The 18,331-nt window shown below is 38.9% G+C and overlaps 2 protein-coding genes across 2 annotated transcripts; one reads left to right on the top strand and one right to left on the bottom strand.

Annotated features, from left to right (window-relative positions):
* Positions 1–297: 297 nt before the first annotated feature.
* Positions 298–6,615, bottom strand: LOC146137891 (popeye domain-containing protein 1-like). Its single transcript, XM_083393508.1, has 6 exons — positions 6,284–6,615; positions 5,226–5,427; positions 4,307–4,455; positions 3,601–3,709; positions 3,111–3,242; positions 298–713 (listed from the first exon to the last, which is right to left on the bottom strand). Exons 1-6 carry the CDS (start codon positions 6,433–6,435, stop codon positions 591–593), a joined length of 867 nt encoding a protein of 288 aa, XP_083249634.1. The 5' UTR covers positions 6,436–6,615; the 3' UTR covers positions 298–590.
* A 3,038-nt stretch (positions 6,616–9,653) lies between these two features.
* Positions 9,654–18,238, top strand: LOC146137890 (popeye domain-containing protein 3-like). Its single transcript, XM_083393280.1, has 7 exons — positions 9,654–10,117; positions 11,166–11,297; positions 11,477–11,568; positions 11,839–11,953; positions 12,289–12,400; positions 13,069–13,233; positions 17,626–18,238. Exons 1-7 carry the CDS (start codon positions 9,734–9,736, stop codon positions 17,766–17,768), a joined length of 1,143 nt encoding a protein of 380 aa, XP_083249406.1. The 5' UTR covers positions 9,654–9,733; the 3' UTR covers positions 17,769–18,238.
* Positions 18,239–18,331: the final 93 nt, after the last annotated feature.

Here is an 18,331-nt window from a genome sequence, read left to right as displayed (position 1 = left end):
TTTTTTTTTCATATACATAAAATTACTTTTGCCAAAAATTACCAGGCCAATTCTTGTTTTGCCTACTGTTTGAAACTCTCGTCCGAAACCACAACGCAGATCATTTTTTTCCCAAACGCGTTTACCTTAGTAAAAAACGGGTTTGACCGTTAAGATATAATCGGTTTAAAATATCGAAGAGTTGCCAGGCCAGTGGAGTAGGGATAATCACCGAACTCAATCGTTAGACAAGCTATTTAACAGTAGTCTGGCACTCTGGCTGTTCGTCGGCATTTTGCTGCAGTTTTATCTGCACCAGACGTTTATTACGAGATTTATTTTCTATTCAACACGACAGGGCACACAATTTTTAATCACTACGTACCAATCAGTGGGTATAAATATTAATTGAGTATATATATTTTTTTTTCAAGGGGTTTTTCAAAATAAGTTCACTTCGTGTTTCATGATAAATACTTTTACACCTCACATTATTAAGATGACCGTTGTGTTACAGTCAGCTTTCAAAAAATATACAATGGTTGTGGTTGTCAAGCAAAATTTTTGTGAAAAGGCTCTTGATGAAATGAAGCCATCCAGGAGGCTAGGTGTTAATCGTACATGGCGTTTGGGTTTTCCTGAGACAATCCTTCTCGTATGTCGCATGCAGTCAATTCCCGGTCATCGTGGTCACCTCTGCTCCGATGAAGCGCATTGATGGACGTTTGGTAAACCTGCAGTAGAACCAGGGCCGGATTTAGACCATGAGAGGCCCTAGGCTATTCCATTTGTGAGGCCCCTCCCTAATTTTGAGCTCGAACTGTTGTGAATTGTAATTAACGCCATCTGGTATTAAGTATATAAAAGGGGTTTTGTTTTATGCCAAAAACAGCAGTCCCACTGTTCACTTAGCTGGAGTCAGATCGCGTACGTTACGGAGGTAATTATTGTACGTATATCGTAAGTACTGTTTGTTGTTTGTTTGTTTATTAGTAATAAACTTGATTTCATTGTGGCTGCGCCCCACACATTAAACTCTTCGTTCTTTTCATTTTCCACATTCATGAGTGCAAATTTTTAATTAAAAGAAGTTCAAAAAAATATGAAATAAGATTATTGCTTGATCTAAAGCAGGGGTCGGCAACCTTTTTCTAGTCGCGGGCCAAAACCAAACTTAAAAGGTCTCTGCTGGCCGCACAAAATGATAACTGAGAATTGTGTTATTAAAAAGGATATTTCTTGCACTTAAGCGTGTTTAATTACATTTAAGGAGGCAGTAAAGTGTTGTCGCGAAAAAAAGCGTTTGTTTGGACTGTATACTTTTTCCCATTTTGCGGTGCGTTGAAAAGGCAGCATCAAGACGTAAACAACCCGCAAATATAATGAACATTCAAAAATTTTCGCAATTACGTTGTTATAATAGTCAAAAAGTATGTATAATTGACTAGTGTCGAATTTGTCAAAGAAGCGGCGGGACGGATCCGGCCCGCGGGCCGTAGGTTGCCGACCCCTGATCTAAACGCAGGTTAGCAATACCAAGACGCCTTATAATAAGATAAGTCGATAGCATTAGTAAATTTCAATTGATGAAACGTACAATTTACCGCATTAACAGTAAGCAACACAATGTCTATTAGTAATTTCAGCAACATGTCAACTACCGATACTGTTTTTGCAGTGAAGACTACGGTAATGCGCGTAATAATTGCCTTTATTATGATGCAAACGACGTAATAATGACTTTTTACAACGTATTTGAAACCAGTTTTGTATAGAATTTTCTACTCTGAAAACCTTGATATAGGCCTAATACACTTTAATAGGTAGGGTTTAAACTTTTCAAGTTTTTAAAATAATTACAAACTTCGAAACCGAATTTCGAGGCCCCTGGACGTCGAGGCCCTAGGCTTCAGCCTGCCTAGCCTATTGGTAAATCCGGCCCTGAGTAGAACGCTTTGGTTTTTCTTCTGTGTAGCTTTAACTATTGATTTAAACAAAACAATAGGCTACAATGTGATTGTACTTCTATTTAGGTTGCGAGAACAACACGCAGTTTATTCCTACAGCCAATTAAATAGCTTCGATATTTTAAAGTAGGTGTTGGTGTACTGTAGCCTATACATTTTCTTTTTGAGATCTCAAGTTATTATATTCTACAGCAGGGGTCGGCAACCTACGGCCTGCGGGCTGGATCCGGCCCGCCGCCTCTTTGACAAACTAGAGACGCGAGTCCATTACTAATACTTCGTGACTATTTTAACTAAGTAAGTGCGAAAAATGTTTGCGCTTTACGCGAATGATCTTTGTCCGTCCGGTTTGTTTACCATTTGATGGTGTCTTTTGAAGTATATCTGTGCTTCTATACCATTGCGCCGTGGAAGGCTGCCAAGTGCGTCGTGGACAAACGGAAAACGTATTGAAAAATATTGGACATACATTTTTTAATATTTTTTTATTTTCGGCAATTTAATTAAAACTTGCAAGGAATTTAAAAGAAATGCCGGTACATCAAAAAAATCGCGCTTACTTGCTCGCCAGGTGTGACCGGACTTAAAAATGTTAACAAACACTGAACTGCATTACACCTATTAATTGTTTTGCCTTTCTTCAAAGTAGTGTTGTTACACTTTTCATTAGTGGTAGTAGCCTATGAATGACGAAATGTGAACTTGAATTTTAAACAAAACAAACGCTTTTGTTTGCGCTTTAAGTAAACAATTTACAGCCTTCCTAGATGTACTTAAACACGTTTTTAAGTGCAAAAAAATCCGAGGCCCACCTGATTCACAGTTGTTCTAACATATTAATACTACAATTCTTAGTTAGCATTTTGTGCGGCCCGCAGAGACCTTTTTGAGTATAGTAAATATATCTTTCCCTTCCTTTCCTACAGCAATTCTCAATCTCCCATATTATGGTAATGGGCACAAAGCTATCCGCTTGTTTTCAAATGAATCCGCTTGTTTTTCAAATCCTTTGATGAGACAACGATTTAGAGCAAAAACCTGCTGCGCGTATTATTCTGCAGCGCCCTATATTTCTATCTCAGTACGCAATTTATTTGAGGATTATGAACATTGACTTTTTTAAAGAGATGCGTACGCTTCTTGCTCCTCAAACAATAGTCTGACCTTGTCCATTATGTCTTTTCCGCGGATGTACTCGAAGGCGTTCTTGAGCTTAGTGTTGACCTCCAGGTAATACTGTAGCTTCTCACGGTTCCAACACAAGTAAAAGCACCGGTCAATTGCCTCAATCGTCACCTAAATTTCCACATTTGGAAATAAAGCGCAATTTTGTAATAAATCTTCCCAAATTAGGGCATAAATAATTTGAAATTGAGCGACACAAAAATAAAAATTAAATAGACGACTACTTCGTTCGCATGTCTTTTGAAGCCTCGCTTTTTTAAATGGAGCATACGACGCACAAGGTTTTGGATATGTGTAACATTCCATTAACTTAATGAGAAGATAAATATCTGATCAGGTTAAGGTGCCAAAGCATAATATAAACAAACAAATGCAATAAACTTTACCTGGGCGATTTGCAACAAAGAATTAATCTTATACCGACAACAAAACCGTTTGTTAAATGCAAAAAATGGTTCTGTAAGTCTACCTGAAACATTTCGCCTCTTTTCAACTTAGTTGTGTCCCATTCAGCAGAGTCAATCATCTGTCTTTCGCGAACGTCGTGCAGAAAGGTTCCCTTGTAAGTTGTACGCATACTGGAAGCGATGTAATTTATTATTAACTTTTAGTTCGTATTCAGTTTTATGTTTTGCAACTAGTATTGATTTTTATTTAGGTTTTAACATTTCAAAATGTTAAAACCTAAAATATGTAGCAGCAGCTAACAAACGGACAATCCAAGCGATGGTTACCAATGGTGGAGACAATGATAAGGTTTGCAAAGTACGACGACGAATTTGGATTATGACGGCGTGTTTTATAACGTGCACACCCTTTTATTGTTAGTTCTGCCTCCAGGGATGGATTAAAGTTTTGATGGACCTGGGGATTTATGCTAGTGTGTGGCCTATTGATTTCATATTAAAAAAAGCGTATAAAAATTACAAGTTTCATCATAACGTGACATTATAATTCAAGTAATATAAAGTGTGAGTTGTCCAACCAACTGCGGTGTGCAAGTATGCAACTAAAATTTTACTCTATTGTTTACAAAGATTGCTATTTTCGGGTAATCGTGGAGCTGTAGACCCATTAGCACCCGCCCTAAACCGGCCCTGTCTACCTCTCCCTCCACTACCCTCTTAAAAAACGAAAGCAATCTAAAATTTTAAGGCTGTTCGACTGTTACTCACCATCCAGAGACGAGCATTGAGACCCGGGCCTCGACCGTCGTGTGGTTCTCTACTGAGTACTTGTCACCTGGAAAGATGTTCACCCATTTGCAGTTCTGGTTCACCAGGGCCTTGAATTCCCGCCGTGTGATGTTGAACGGCTCGAAAACCTGCGGTCGTCATGTATAATTAAAACGCTCGCCTTTTGTCGTATTCGATCGACCGACCGAGAGGAACGGGTAAGCGCGTGTTGTGCATTTGTAAACTCGATGTAAAACGCGTGTCTCTTTGGCGATTCGGCGGTTCCAGGACTGTGGTAATTCGTGGGATATAAATAGCATAAAATAGCAATGAACGAAGCTGCGCGCGGCACGAGTTGAATTGTTATATTTCGTTAGTTGAGTAGGCGTGCAAATATCGAGTGATAAGGCTATATAGTCACTTAGTTTAAAATTATCATGTTTTTCCAATTCAAAAATTTTTAATTCATTGTTGTAAAATCAGAGGATCATATATAAATAAAAATAACGTTAAATTTGTTCGATCGAAATTTGTTTTGTGTTTTCAAAACTCTAACTGGTGAAACTTATCTAAACGTCGCACTAATTTGTTAAGTATGGCTTCCTGTTGGGCCGCAATAACAGTCAGATGCAAAGCTTGTGCGGTTCTAAAGATGTTCGCGTGCATTCCACGTCGTCGCATTATATATTTTTCAATGTATCAAAACGGCGCGTTTAAGCGGGCGTTATATCAACGTGGCAATTAACCCGGGATTGTCTGCGAGGAAAGAACTCGACAAATTTAGCTTGACAAACACAAACCACGTGTCATTTTAAATAGGAGCGGATCACGGTGCAAATGTATGCCTAACGCGGTAACACATTTACAAAACTGTAATATTCCACATAAGCTAACACGCAAAACTTCAAGCTGAGCCCACCTCAACATAGAGGTCCTCCAGGTCAGCGGGAAAGCGCACCTGGCGCATCTGGTAGAGGGCAAAAAGCAGCTGGGCGAGGTTCTGCACAAGGAAGACGATCCCCCACATGAAGACGTCATAGGTGCACCAGAACAGGGCGTCCCACACCATGAGCAGCAACACGGCGAAGACGAACAGCGAGCGAATCGCCACCACGTAGTGCCTGTAGTATTCAATAAATAATTTTATGCTGTTGCTACCAGGCATTGTATATATCGAAAATAAGTTCTTCTGGTATTTATTTATTTTTTGTCAAACGTTTAGGCTAACTATCCAGGAAGCCTTTTGTAGGAAATGTGACATTCCCTGATGAAAGCTTTCTGGGTAGTTAGCCGAAACGTTGGACAAACAAATAAATACCAGAAAAACTTATTTTCAGTATGTGTTTTGCTGTAAGGCGTCTGGTTGACTTTGGGCGAACCAACGCAAGCTTTTAAGGGTTGATTTTCGTGCGAAAGTCGGGCGTTGATCGATCGCAAGATTATTAGCGGTGTCACTATCATATGTATTTCCTTTTTAATAAAACAACTATAATAACGACTTTTATAAATATACAACTATACCAATTATTGTAAATATTTAACTATATCGATATATCAGTTTAAGGCCATCCATATATCCAGTGTTGTAAACAAGTCATTTTGAAATGACTTAAGTCCCAGTCAAGTCATTCGTAAAATAACTTAAGTCCAAGTCAAGTCTTTTTGAATAAATAACAAGTCAAGTCCCAGTCCAAGTCATCGGTTGCCCAAGTCAAGTCCCAGTCAAGTCATAATTAGACCAAGTCAACTTCAAGTCCAACCATTGTCAAAAAAAAATAAAACTTTAAATTATGAAAACCGGCAAACTACTTCAAATATTAGGTAGATGTTTGTCTGCCGAAATGGAATCCCATTCACATATCGATTGTCTCAAATAGAGTGACAGTTTCGCTACGAAATAATATAAGGAAATCGGTAAGGTTCTGAATTGTTGAGCACCTACTTAAACTTTGTTTTTTGTTTTTTTTTTGCACCTACTTGAACGTCACGGGAACCAAGAAGGCGAGAACGAAAAGCGCCATTCCAGCATGAACGGTGAGATTCTGCGGAGGCAGCCAGGTTTTGCAATCGCCCTTCAGGTAGGGCGTGTTATCGACCAAATCAGCGGCCGTCGTAGCGTTCGACGCCATTTTAGGAACTTCTGAAGCTGATCAGTTATTTTAGTTTTCTAGCAAGTTTGGAAAAGTTGAGTATTGACGTAAAGATGGCGTTTCACACTTTGAACAACTCGCAATGCGTGTCCAACAATAGCTCTCTTTTCAATGCTTTATTTTCCCAAACAAATAACTACCGTTTGTCGAATTCTAAAATTGTTTAAACATGCTTAAGCTACCGACTGATTTAAGAAAATGACCATTTTGTCAACATGCTACACAGCGTAGCTATAAATAGCACACACGGTAAACTGAAGGCTGAAAACCTACTCCACTTCCAGTGATTAAAATCGCAAAATATGCCGTCAATAATGCGAACTTCGCCAAAGCTTTCCCGCTCGTTCTTAAAATCGTTCGCCGGGGCTCGTTATAAACTACAACTGTTTGCAAAAACTTAACTGTAAGGGGCTGTCTTAAAGTTATTCACTGTGCCTTGACCTCGATGGCACGGCAGCCAAACTGCTGACCTCGGCCATTTCACAAAGTTTAACGGAGATTTGTACCCTTCCTGCTGAAACGTGAGTACTGCTGAACGACGATGGCCTTACTCCCGACTGACGTGCTTCGCAAGTCGAAATGCTGCGACGCCCGGTTTTAATCCGGCCGCTTCGATTGACCCCTACACAGCCGTATCGAACAGCGAAGCGACGGCGAGCAGCTGCGTCGGCTAGGATGTTATTTTTACCCTTTCGTAAGTTGCGAGTTGATGGCGCGCATCCCGCCAAGCGAAGTTTCAAGAGAGCAAGTCGCCTCATGTGAGACTTTCAAATTGCAGCTGTAATGACAGGTCGTTGTTCTGGTGGCGGTCGGTCAGGATGACTTTCAAAGCGCAATACTGCAGCTTTGTTCTTTTGTTCTTTTTATGCTGCTTTATGCAATTTCTGTTTTATTTCGCCAAGTCAGAGAAGTATTTTATCGTTCTAATAACAGTAAAAAGATGGATTTGTAAAAAGGCAGCGTTTGCGAAATGCAGCGCGTGTAGATTAATTAGAAAACAAAATAAAGAAAAGTGGTTTGTTTCGCTATTTAGGTTGTCGTTTGCAGCTTAAACAAGTTGGACAAACCAGCTATAAAAGTTTTTAATTTTGTCAAAAATAAAACTACCAACAGGCTTTAAATGAGTTTACAATGACAACGCTATAGGATATTCTAATTTGTGCTGCCTTGACAGTTGTTTGTGCTTTTTGACTCTTTCTATAGGACGTCGCAATATCCGACATAGACTTTAACGAATGTGAAATATAGTCAGGAGTAGGTTGTCGTGAGGTTGTCGTGACCGTATCGGCCGACGAAATCGAGAGCACCCAAGCGTTTATGATTGACTCGCCTTGAAAACACGCGAATTTGTAATAAACCTCATCAACGCAATACGGCAATAAATCGCGTAATTTCTGTCGCGCGCACGCTGTGATTAATATTAGCCGGTCGTCCATTAGATATGAGGGCATGAATTATTGAGGAGGGGCGAAATAACAGCAGACGACACGAGTGCGTTGGCTAATTTCATAGGCGCGTGTAGCCGCTACGCCCTGTCTCACATTGCTACACAGCAAATGTGAGAGATTACTACCGAGACCTCGCCGAAATTTCCGAAACGCTTGCCTTTTCGGATTTTGTTACCTCCCATAACTTAATATTACAAGAGGCTGTACGCTGTCTAAATGTACGAAATTATGGCAGGTCAAGTGATTCCGGATTATTATATAAACAACAATCGGCAATTCTGTCTGAAAAATGTTTTGGCAACCAAAAACATAATATTCTTCGATGCAACAGTGCAACCTTGCTGTGATAAAATAATGCCGTTTTTTGCTGTCATGCGCAATATTCTTCCCACCCCTCGTCCTACATTAGACCGATATCAACGTTGTTCCAGCACATATTAATGCCCTGAAAACATTGTTGAATAAACCTAAAAGTCTAGGCTAACAGTAACGATACGTCCAATGGTAGCCGGGACGGTCCACATTTTGTTTTGTCAACTTGTACAGTGCTTCTTAAACTTTTTTAGTTTTGTTCACCCCTAGCATCTATTTCCAGATTTCAATTACCCTTGTTTTATAATATGATAAAACTATCTTGTCTATATATAACGGCACAAAATGAACACCCGGAATATCCGCCCTGCTCGAAACCAATCATTCATTTCTGACGCTTCACCCTTATTCACTCATTTTGGTTGGTTCACCCCTGTAAAATTTTTATTCACCCTAGGGTGAACCATTCACCTGGTTAAGAAACACTGAACTTGTAGAAGAGTTGTGCCCGATGTGCGTTTTCATTTCCTTGCGCTAAATGTGAAGGGTATTGTAAGGTTGCTATGGATAGTGTGTAATTGGCCCAGTGGTTTTAATTCGATTTTTTCTATTAGCTAGTTCACGAATAGTTTGCTAGTAGGTGTTATGGTTATATGGATGACGATAGGTATTCAAAACATACTAATTGTAATAATTCCACTGCAGATATTGTTGCTATATATGTCTTGCTGTATGTTACGATAGTAGTCTATAGTAGTATTTGTTTTGCAGCAACTATTAAGCTGTTTGCGAAGCGTTTTCGAACAAACAATGTGCCTAAAAATAAAATTCACCGAAGGCAGATTTTCTCACACGAAAGATTTCTTAGTTCGTCGCAAACATTCACAAGACACTTTTTTCTTTTTTAATCGCACATTTGGTCGAGAATTTTACTAGCAACGCAAGGCACCTTGAAGCCACATGTATTGTGACGTCACACTATGAAGTATATTTTTTAAACTTCTATATTATTTCAACATAGACAAATTAATATAACAAAAACGTTAGATAGAGTCAACATTATTAATTGTAGTAGTAACCAATGACATATTCAAAAACTGGACGAGTTGACATATATTGGCGTAATTGGCGACGACACTAATTGCCAGCAGTTTGTTAAATAGTTCCAAATTCGAGAACCACATTGTTCTTTTTTGTAAATTATTTAAATTACATTGTTGGTTAAAATGACAAATAACGGTACCCTGAATATGCCTAGATTAAGATCAGAAAAAATGACACTCGTTGTCAGAAAGGGAAATTTACTGTGTAAGCGCAACAAAAATCTAAATTTTTTGCAAGTTTAAAATATTATCTATTTTGGTGCTATGTTTAAGACTTGTTACTGAGCGACAATCTAATCCTTATTATACGCTTTGCAAAACACGAGAATGTGTTAATTCTTACTGTTTTTGCAGATTTATTATTTTTAACCGAAAGTTGGGATTGAAATTGTCGCAGCGCCCAAACACACCTGAATGGCGTCCGCAGCCACCGCACTGGCGAGGGGCGACAACTTTGCGCCGCCGCTCGTCGTCCTGACAACCGCTGCCGTCGCACAGGCACCTACGTCACCAGGTGACGTGGTGGCGTCAACGGCGTTTGTAGACGAAACCCGGGGTCACTCGTGGCAGGAGTGCGAGGTCTGGTACCCGTCGATGCCCGGTTCGTTCTTCCAAGTATTCTGCGTCGGGCTCTATCTTGCTTTCTGGGGCTGCGGCAAGAGTCCCTTCACGGCGCTCTACACACACGCCCTCGGCGCCTTCTCCTTTTTCTTCCTGGCCGTTTGGGCTGTGTTTGACGCGTGCAGCGCCGACCTGGCCATCTGGGGACTGGTCCTATGCCTGGTCAACGTCGGCCAGGTAAGTTCGACTGCCTCATCAGGGGTTGCCTATTGAAAAACAATATATATCTAAATATATATATCCAAAAATATGTATACAAAAGGGCTTCTACTGAAGGCTAGTGAGTTTTAAGGTGCTTTGAGAGACCAAAAATGCATTTTGAATTTCTCCAAAGGTCACTCTAAATATAGCCTACTTGCTGAATACAACCGGCAATTGGCAGTTAGCACTTGGATAACATAATTGAGGTCCTCAAAAAGTAGTCGGGGTCCTCGATAAAATAGTTGAGTTGAAAATTTATTAGCCGAAAAAAGTCACACCATTAAAACTATCTTTTGTGTTAGTCACGTCCTCTAAAACAATGGTTCTCAACCTTTTTAACTTACGGACCGGTAAAATTTCAAAACAAGTTTTGCGGACCGGTGGACCTTCAAAAAGCAAACTCAACCCATAATGTAATTACGACAAAAGTATACGCAACGTAAAAGCGAAGATTGGAAACGTCAATTTAATAAGCAATTTGGTGCTGTCTTTTTGATATCATACATGTTTTACGTGGTTCATTGAACTTTTTAACCTACAACTGGTTTTGAACTAAAGACTTTATGCGGACCGGCACCGGTCCGCGGACCGGCGGTTGAGAACCACTGCCCTAAAACTACTTACTGCGCCTCTTTGATAAAAAAATCTGCTTGTTTACGAAAATGGGGGCCCTAACTCAAATCTTGTCGGCCTCGGCAAATAAATGAGTTTGGACATCAGCCCAGTTTCCTAACTATGGTTGGATTTTTTGTGCCCCATAAAGTATTCCTTGAAATCATCTTGTATTAAAATGCCTTTCGTTTGAAACTGCATCCAAATACGGGTTTTTTTTTGTTTTTTTTTGTCATTGATAACGACAATCAGGTGGCAGTCTTACGACTGAAGAAAACCTTTTGTCGCGACACCAATTACAGCGAGTAACAAACAATTTTAAGGAAAATACGGGTTTAATCACACAGCGACGAAATAAGTAGCTTTAAAATTCCAACCGAACCTCATTGCAATCGTTATGTTGATATGACAGATCGTGTACATCAAGTTGGAAAGCAAGAAGATGGAAAAGGTGTTTGACAGCGATATGCAGACCATGTACAACATGCGATTTGCCCCATTTGAAATTAGCAAGCAAGTCTTTGCCGAGCTGGTTACTTGCAAGGTGACGTATACTTGCAGTATAATCCAAGCAAATTTGGTACCTTTATGAGCCGCCGATGATAATTACAATCGGATGTTCAAATTGTAATAAAAAGAGCTTTTAAACTGCTGGGGTAACTTCTTTAGTTATGGCGAGTTGTTTTTTCATCATAAAGAGATTATCGATCGTTTTCGTTAAAGGGCTGTGACATCTTCACCCTTTCAAAAGGCCACAACTACTCTGCCGAGGGAAAGACCCCTGTTGATCGACTGTCCTTTCTCATCGCTGGCAGGTAATCGTATTAAGTAAATGATTTAATTTTACGTCCAGAAAAATATATAGGAGAATTATCAGATCAACAAACCTTTCGTTTAGTGTTTGTTTTCCACAAATTTTCCTAATAAATTAAAATATGAATTTCCTAATAAATCAAAATTATACTACATGCTGGTTTCCGGTCACTGTCAATAGATCAAAAACTAAGACATTTTTATTTACGGTTTAAGACTGAAGAACAATAAAACTACTCAACGAAATAAAAAAAGATGCATATTATGATCAGGGCAAGAGTGTGTCAGGACAACAAAGTGCTTCACAACATTAAACCAAATGACTTTATCGACTCATCGGAATGGGAAGCTCTCAAAGCTTCCAGCAGTGCCAGAGAAACTTACAAGGTGACTTACGGCGTATCCGCCCTTCCTATTTTTTAGCTATCAAATATGCACAAACACATACCGCCTTACTTTGTTAAAAAATTATTTACATTAATTATTATATTTTAAATATATTTAATGAACTGCTAACGTTTCTGTAAAAAGTTCAAGTCTCAAGATGAATCGATTTTTTTAAACCTGAACTAAGACATTTCACTTCAAAATAACGAATCTGTCAAATAAAGTACTTGTAATTCAGGTTTAACGAATATTAGTGAAGTACACGTGGTTTAAAGAATCGAGCTGAATCTTGAAATTATTTTCTTAGACAGTCTAAATCGAATTTCTATTTCTAGGTAACCATTACTGCCGAGACCGACTGCAAGTATATCAGTTGGAAAAGAAAGCCTCTTCTTGCCCTACTTACCAAACGCAAGCGTCTTGGAAAGCTTGTCGGCCACATGATAGGTAGCTTACCTTACGAATAGATGAAAACTTGTATATTCATCAGAGGCCGTGTTTTCCAGCAGTAATAAAACAACGGTGGACTGGCTTGTTTGCACTTTAGGCCCTGTTTTAACTTTGCAAAATCAGTGTCATAAACTATAACAAACTATGGTCGTGTTTCGTTGTTCGAACATTTAGTATTTTTTGTCAAATAATTCGTTGTCTTGTCAATCACTCAGATGCAAATACAAAAACATTTATACTTGAACGTATATCAAATTGATTTCAGCTTGGCTAGGAACATGTGTTGTGACACCTTCTTCAAACAATTTGATCCATTTGTTTCATTACAGATTAAATCATTTGTTAGTTTCTCCACTGGTTGAAAGTATTTGGTTATAATGCAATTTATATTCATTAATGTTTGGTTATTTTCAAACGCTCGTGGAATAATACTTCTATTTTCCAAAGGATTTTTTTTCTGAAAACTGAATAACCATGACAAGGTTAAAAGCATTAGAGGCAGCTGGTTTAAATCGGCTGTAAAAATGGTCAGGGATGGTCGAAAGATTAAAAGCATGCTAACTAACGTAAACTGACCTATCATCACGTATATGCTATTTGGCCTATTGACATCGCATTGGCCGACTCAAATGACCTCTGACCTTCCTGACCTCCATTAATTCAAGGTCGCGACGTGGTGAACAAGCTCTACCATCTCAACAACGTCCACTTCAACCACCGCGGCTACCGCTACGACATCCGCCTGCCTTTGATCATGTCATTACGTGATGACGTCATGGAACGTCAGAAGCGTAAGAAGGACCAGTTGGTTGGCATTGAAAGCCCCGGAGGTGAGAATATCAGGCTTGACGTGCCTAACCGGGCGTCCAGCTACTTTTTGCGATGCCTCATTTGATCATGATTGAACCATCCGTTAATTACATTCTAAAGTAGCATATGGCTGTTGAGTTCAGATCATGTTGAACTTTATCTCGCGTTGTGGTTTATACACTATTTAACATCGGTTCTGTATCATTTGCTTTTAAATATACCATTCAATATACAAACTGTTGTTATCAAACATAAATACTAAATTGGTTAATACCGTCCATTGTAAGGAAATCATGAAAAAATAAATATGTTCCGAATATCTCCCTATTAGAGCTTGCTGGTTATAATTAGACCTGGATAAACCTTGGTATCAATAACGCCTTCTGCAAGATCATCAACTCAGTAAACTAATAAGAAAATGCAGTGTTGTAAACAAGTCATTTTGAAATGACTTAAGTCCAAGTCAAGTCTTTTCGAATAAATAACAAGTCAAGTCCCAGTCCAAGTCATCAGTTGCGCAAGTCCAGTCCCAGTCAAGTCATAATTAGAGCAAGTCAACTTCATGTCATGTCCTTGTCATAAAAATAAAACGTTAAACTATTAGAATTTTTAAACTTGCATGATTATGTACAATAACTGAACTAAAAACTAACGAAAACGAAACATATAACAAGCAATTTGTTTTTTGTGCAAAAATTTGGACAAATAGCTCAATTTTATAAAAAATACACTTAAATAAATGCTTTATTTCAACCCAAGTCATTTGTTCATAAGACTTAAGTGAAGTCAAGTCATTTGTCCGAAAGACTTCGGTCAAGTCAAGTCATTTTAAAACAGTGACTTAAGTGCACTTAAGTCAAGTCATTGACTTAAGTCATTACAACACTGAGAAAATGTGATTTCCACATCAAACGTTAAAAAAATATGATTAATTTTGGGGTTCATGTTCTATCCCGGGGGTTTAATCCGCATTACTTCTGTTTGTTTCAGAGCAAGTCACCTCCATTGAAAAACCATGCGAATCATCTGCTTGAGATTTTTTTATGAAAGATCGGTGTGACGCTTGTCAATCACATGAGCACGGGCGAATCACGATTTGATTACGGTTTACTGAAAATCATTCATCCTCTCGACATCATGCTTGTTTTTTTCTTAACGTCATATTGCGGACGCGTGTTATACGTTTTTCTGTCTCTGCCTGTTAGCATGCTTACTTTGAGTCCTAAAATTCGTTTTAATCGGGTTAAAAAAATATTTATGTTTAACTAGACGAAATACCCAGCGTTTCCAAGGTTTAATAGGGTATTTATCAGTTTAATATCATATTTCCCTTCACCCTGGAATAACACTAAAAAGCTGTGGTTGTCAAGGTCATGCTGTTGTTGTCACGGTGATGTAAAGTAATCACTGTTGCAATAACCGCGATTCTTTGCGTGGGCTAACAAAATGTAAAAAAAACAAGCAATTGCCACATATAGACACTGCTATGTTAAGCCACGTTCGTGTAAGTTTGTTCAAGTGGCGTTTCGTAGCTTTTAATTAAAAAGATGTTTGAAAAACATTACCGTACTACAATTTTGTACATCAGTCAATACAAAATACATAGACGGCTAACATGTATTCATTCATTAGGAATTCGACGATAACAAAACAATAGTTGGTCGGTTGCAGCGAGTTACAGACAATGCGAAAACGCGAGCTTCTACTGTCCGAAATACCATAAAGATGTGGCCTCTTATTCGCTTTTGACGTAACAGTGTTCAATTATTTCAAACAAAATTTTAGCAATTATATCAGCGTGGCCGTATAGGAATTGCTGTGGCCTCTTTGTTTAGACCTTCCCGTGAAATAAAATGTGCGAACGTATATTATGATAATAACCGTTGATTTAAAAAAAGGATTGTCAAAGTTAGACATGTGACGGAAACGTGATGTTATAAATACATTTGTCAAGGATAATTGCTGTAGGGTATATTACCAGTTTACCAATATGTCACCTTAACTTCAAATGACAAAAAATGCTTATTGTCGTTGTCCAGGCGCACAACGTTAAAGATGCGTGGGGAGGGGCATTTGATTGACAGGCGGGATATTTTAATTAAATCGACTGGCATGATACAAATCTATTGTTTTTCTAAAAACATATACCCCAAAAGCAAATGGCGTGTGGTGTATTTAAGAGAAATAAATCTCAAACAAATTTGCTTTTCACTTTCAGTCGCAAAAATAATTACCCAAATCAAACAATCAAAATAAATTAAATATGGCAATAAAATAAATTTCCGACTAGTTACGCAAACGAAATTAAATCTATTTTTTCTTTCACCGGTCTAATGGCGTTAAACGTGTGAAAGAATTAGTAAGAGACTGTCAAACAAAATAAGACCTTTGTTGCTGACCGCTTTTAAATTATTAACGGCGACCCAGGCACACGCGCACGCTAAAAACGCCAGCGATTTAATTGCAACGGATAGAACACGTATTTCACTTTAGGAATTTTGAGTTGACAATCCAGAGGATAATAATGTTCAAAATCATAGAATAAGGAAACTTAAAAATAGCTAGAATACTGAAGCGTTAACAACAAAAATCCTCTGCGAATAAGAATTTTCCTATGGGCCTAAATCTACATCAGCGGTTCTCACCTGAGCTGCAGCGACATCCCAAAATATTGTTTGTAATTCTAAAGGGTTCCCAGAGATAGTTTGCATTCTTTCAGAATATATTTTTTACTTGCACCATTAGTAAGCATCTCGATATATCTGTGTAAGTGCGATTAGAGTGCAAGGAATCACGAAATATTTTTCTACTTGGAGCAGAGTCAGGTCGTCTTTTTGCCATTCCATTATACATCATATTTTAATATCTACCCAAAATGCTAATAGGTTTTGCAATTAACTTATTTTATTTATTTATATTTTTGAAGGCAAAACAGTGGTGAACCACTTGTGTAAGTTATGTAGATTGATAAAAAAGGCTGATTTCCAAGTGTGTTTCCATTTGGTGGTCTTTTGTTCAAACAGTAAACATAATGGTAAGCTTTCCTCATTCTACGCTTAATTTTATTTAAATGTTTAGGATTTTCTGAATATAGTTGGTATGCCAATAGAACAGAGTCTGAGTTTCCACTTTTAATGTCAAGCGACAACCATCTCAGATATTGTCCCCATTGCAATATTATTTTAGACACCCTTCCTACAGTCTTTTGCAACTTCGTCGGCATTCGTAACTCAGCAAGAACAAACACACTCGGAATATCGCTAAATCAAGTTTAACCGGCCAAGGGTCCAGCCACCATCAATTGGCCCACGCTTGGGGTTAGTCCAGGTTGAGCGCGCGGATTAGCTTCTGGATTAAGCAGCAACGGGCAACATCGAATTACACAAGGTCACTAATCAGCGTTAAGGCGCTAAGAATACAGGAGCGCGCAGCAGCTGAGGCCTGGGCTCAAAGCAAACTTGGCGGCCGTGCCCACTCTTTCAGCTGTTGCGCAGAAATCCGCAGACAGCAACAGGTTGCTGCTACTGCTGCTTGGCAACTCAGGCTGCATCAGTCGGTCGTTTGACCTTCGCGATTCCCAGGGCGCGCCTCTCTTGTTGCGTTGGGCGTTTATAATTCAGTCGATGGCGACGGCGACCCGACCGGGTTTGGAATACACACGACGACGCTGTTTCGAAATTCACCTTTCGACGGTGACGCTGACGCACTATAGCCTGTGCTGTTAAGGTCGAGTAAATTTGCATCGAAGTAATCGGTTAGGGAGCCTAGCAGCTATATGCGTTGGGAGACCTTTGTAGCAATCCCTTGGCGGATTTAAGCACTCGATGAAGAGGGCTCAAAGTGGCATTCTCGTGTTTTTCCTGCCATGCTTTGCGAATCTACATTCTTAGGCAAATCAGGCTTTTTTTGAACTGCCTCTTTTTGTTTCGTGTATAGCTTTGCTAGAGATATTTCCACTAGCATAACATAGGATACTTAACCACTACAACAATTCGTTGGTTTCTATTTAGGCTAAAAATTCGTTCGGTAATAATCGCAGAACGTTGAATTTAGACAAATATCCTAGCTTATCTAGAAGCAACAGTTTTCAAGGTGTAAACAAAACTTTATTAACATTTTAAAATTGAACTACTACTTTCGATTTACGAATAAGTCTTCCTAAAATGCTAAGGATAATAAAAAAATAACACTCCCTACAGCTGTATAGCATCCAAAAAAAACAAGATTTTTGTTTTTTTCAAAGGAGCACTAGTCAAGGAAACACCAAAAATATGACTTCCTTCCCTTTGGCTTTGCCCCGGTAGTTTCCCTCCCTTTGAGCTAACAAACAGTGTGGACCGGTGCGCTTTTTTTGGAATAAACAGGCCGGTGTAGCAGATACATTTTTTAACGACAAGTGTATACTTGCCAAGGTCGCCGACACAAGAAGATGGGAAAGGTGGCGTCGGAGAAATATCGGAATCTGTTCACTCGCCGCATGTCGGAGCGACTAGGTTTGCTTGGAGGTCGCTTTAAGCAGCGAGCACCGTCTTCGGCTGGCGCTGATAAACAGTGAAGTGTTCAGGACACCAGCTGGCAGACATCCTCTCTAACTGAAGTATTTTGGGGACTGCTGCTGTCATTTTTTGAAATTTAATAATTGGGAAAAAAACATCTGCCCTTTTATAACGCTATGTTTGACTTAGTTCATGTTGCTCATAAATTGTTTACAGTTCTGCCATTTTGCCAAACTTGATTGTAATAGATGGCTTTTCCATCAATGTAGCTTGATTTTCTCAAATAACTATTATCACTTGTTGAAAACCAGCGCATAATGTTGTATTTATGTATAATGTTTCGATTTTGACTGAATAACTTTAATTACAGAAAATATGAAGAAACTCAGTTTATATTCTAAAAAGATTAAGGCCAGCGCTTAAACATGCCTTGATTCAGCCACTTTGACAACGAGCCTTCTTGCACACTTTTGGTCTAATTTTCACTGTACTACAAAAACCGCGGTTTAGACTCGAGTACAGAATTGTACCGGAGGATTTATTTGGCACTTTTTAGGTGAATTTAAGTAGGAAATGGCGTTTAAGCATTAGGGCTAAATACGGAAACCTGTGTATAGTGTTT

Source organism: Ascidiella aspersa, chromosome 7, assembly GCF_963924565.1.
Source record: "Ascidiella aspersa chromosome 7, kaAscAspe10.2, whole genome shotgun sequence".
In the NCBI taxonomy this organism is placed as follows: Eukaryota; Metazoa; Chordata; class Ascidiacea; order Phlebobranchia; family Ascidiidae; genus Ascidiella; species Ascidiella aspersa.
Note: the sequence above shows the minus strand (reverse complement) of the source record. Positions and strands in the feature narration are given on the sequence as shown.

Coding starts and splice junctions, on each gene's coding strand:
- LOC146137891 (XM_083393508.1), bottom strand. CDS start 6,435: ATGGCGTCGAACGCTACGACGGCCGCTGATTTGGTCGATAACACGCCC. Junction 5,428..6,283: donor TTGGTTCCCGTGACGTTCAA/GTAGGTGCAAAA, acceptor TGAATACTACAG/GCACTACGTGGTGGCGATTC. Junction 714..3,110: donor GAAAAGACATAATGGACAAG/GTCAGACTATTG, acceptor GTTCTACTGCAG/GTTTACCAAACGTCCATCAA.
- LOC146137890 (XM_083393280.1), top strand. CDS start 9,734: ATGGCGTCCGCAGCCACCGCACTGGCGAGGGGCGACAACTTTGCGCCG. Junction 12,401..13,068: donor GCTTGTCGGCCACATGATAG/GTAGCTTACCTT, acceptor CATTAATTCAAG/GTCGCGACGTGGTGAACAAG. Junction 13,234..17,625: donor TGGCATTGAAAGCCCCGGAG/GTGAGAATATCA, acceptor ATACTTGCCAAG/GTCGCCGACACAAGAAGATG.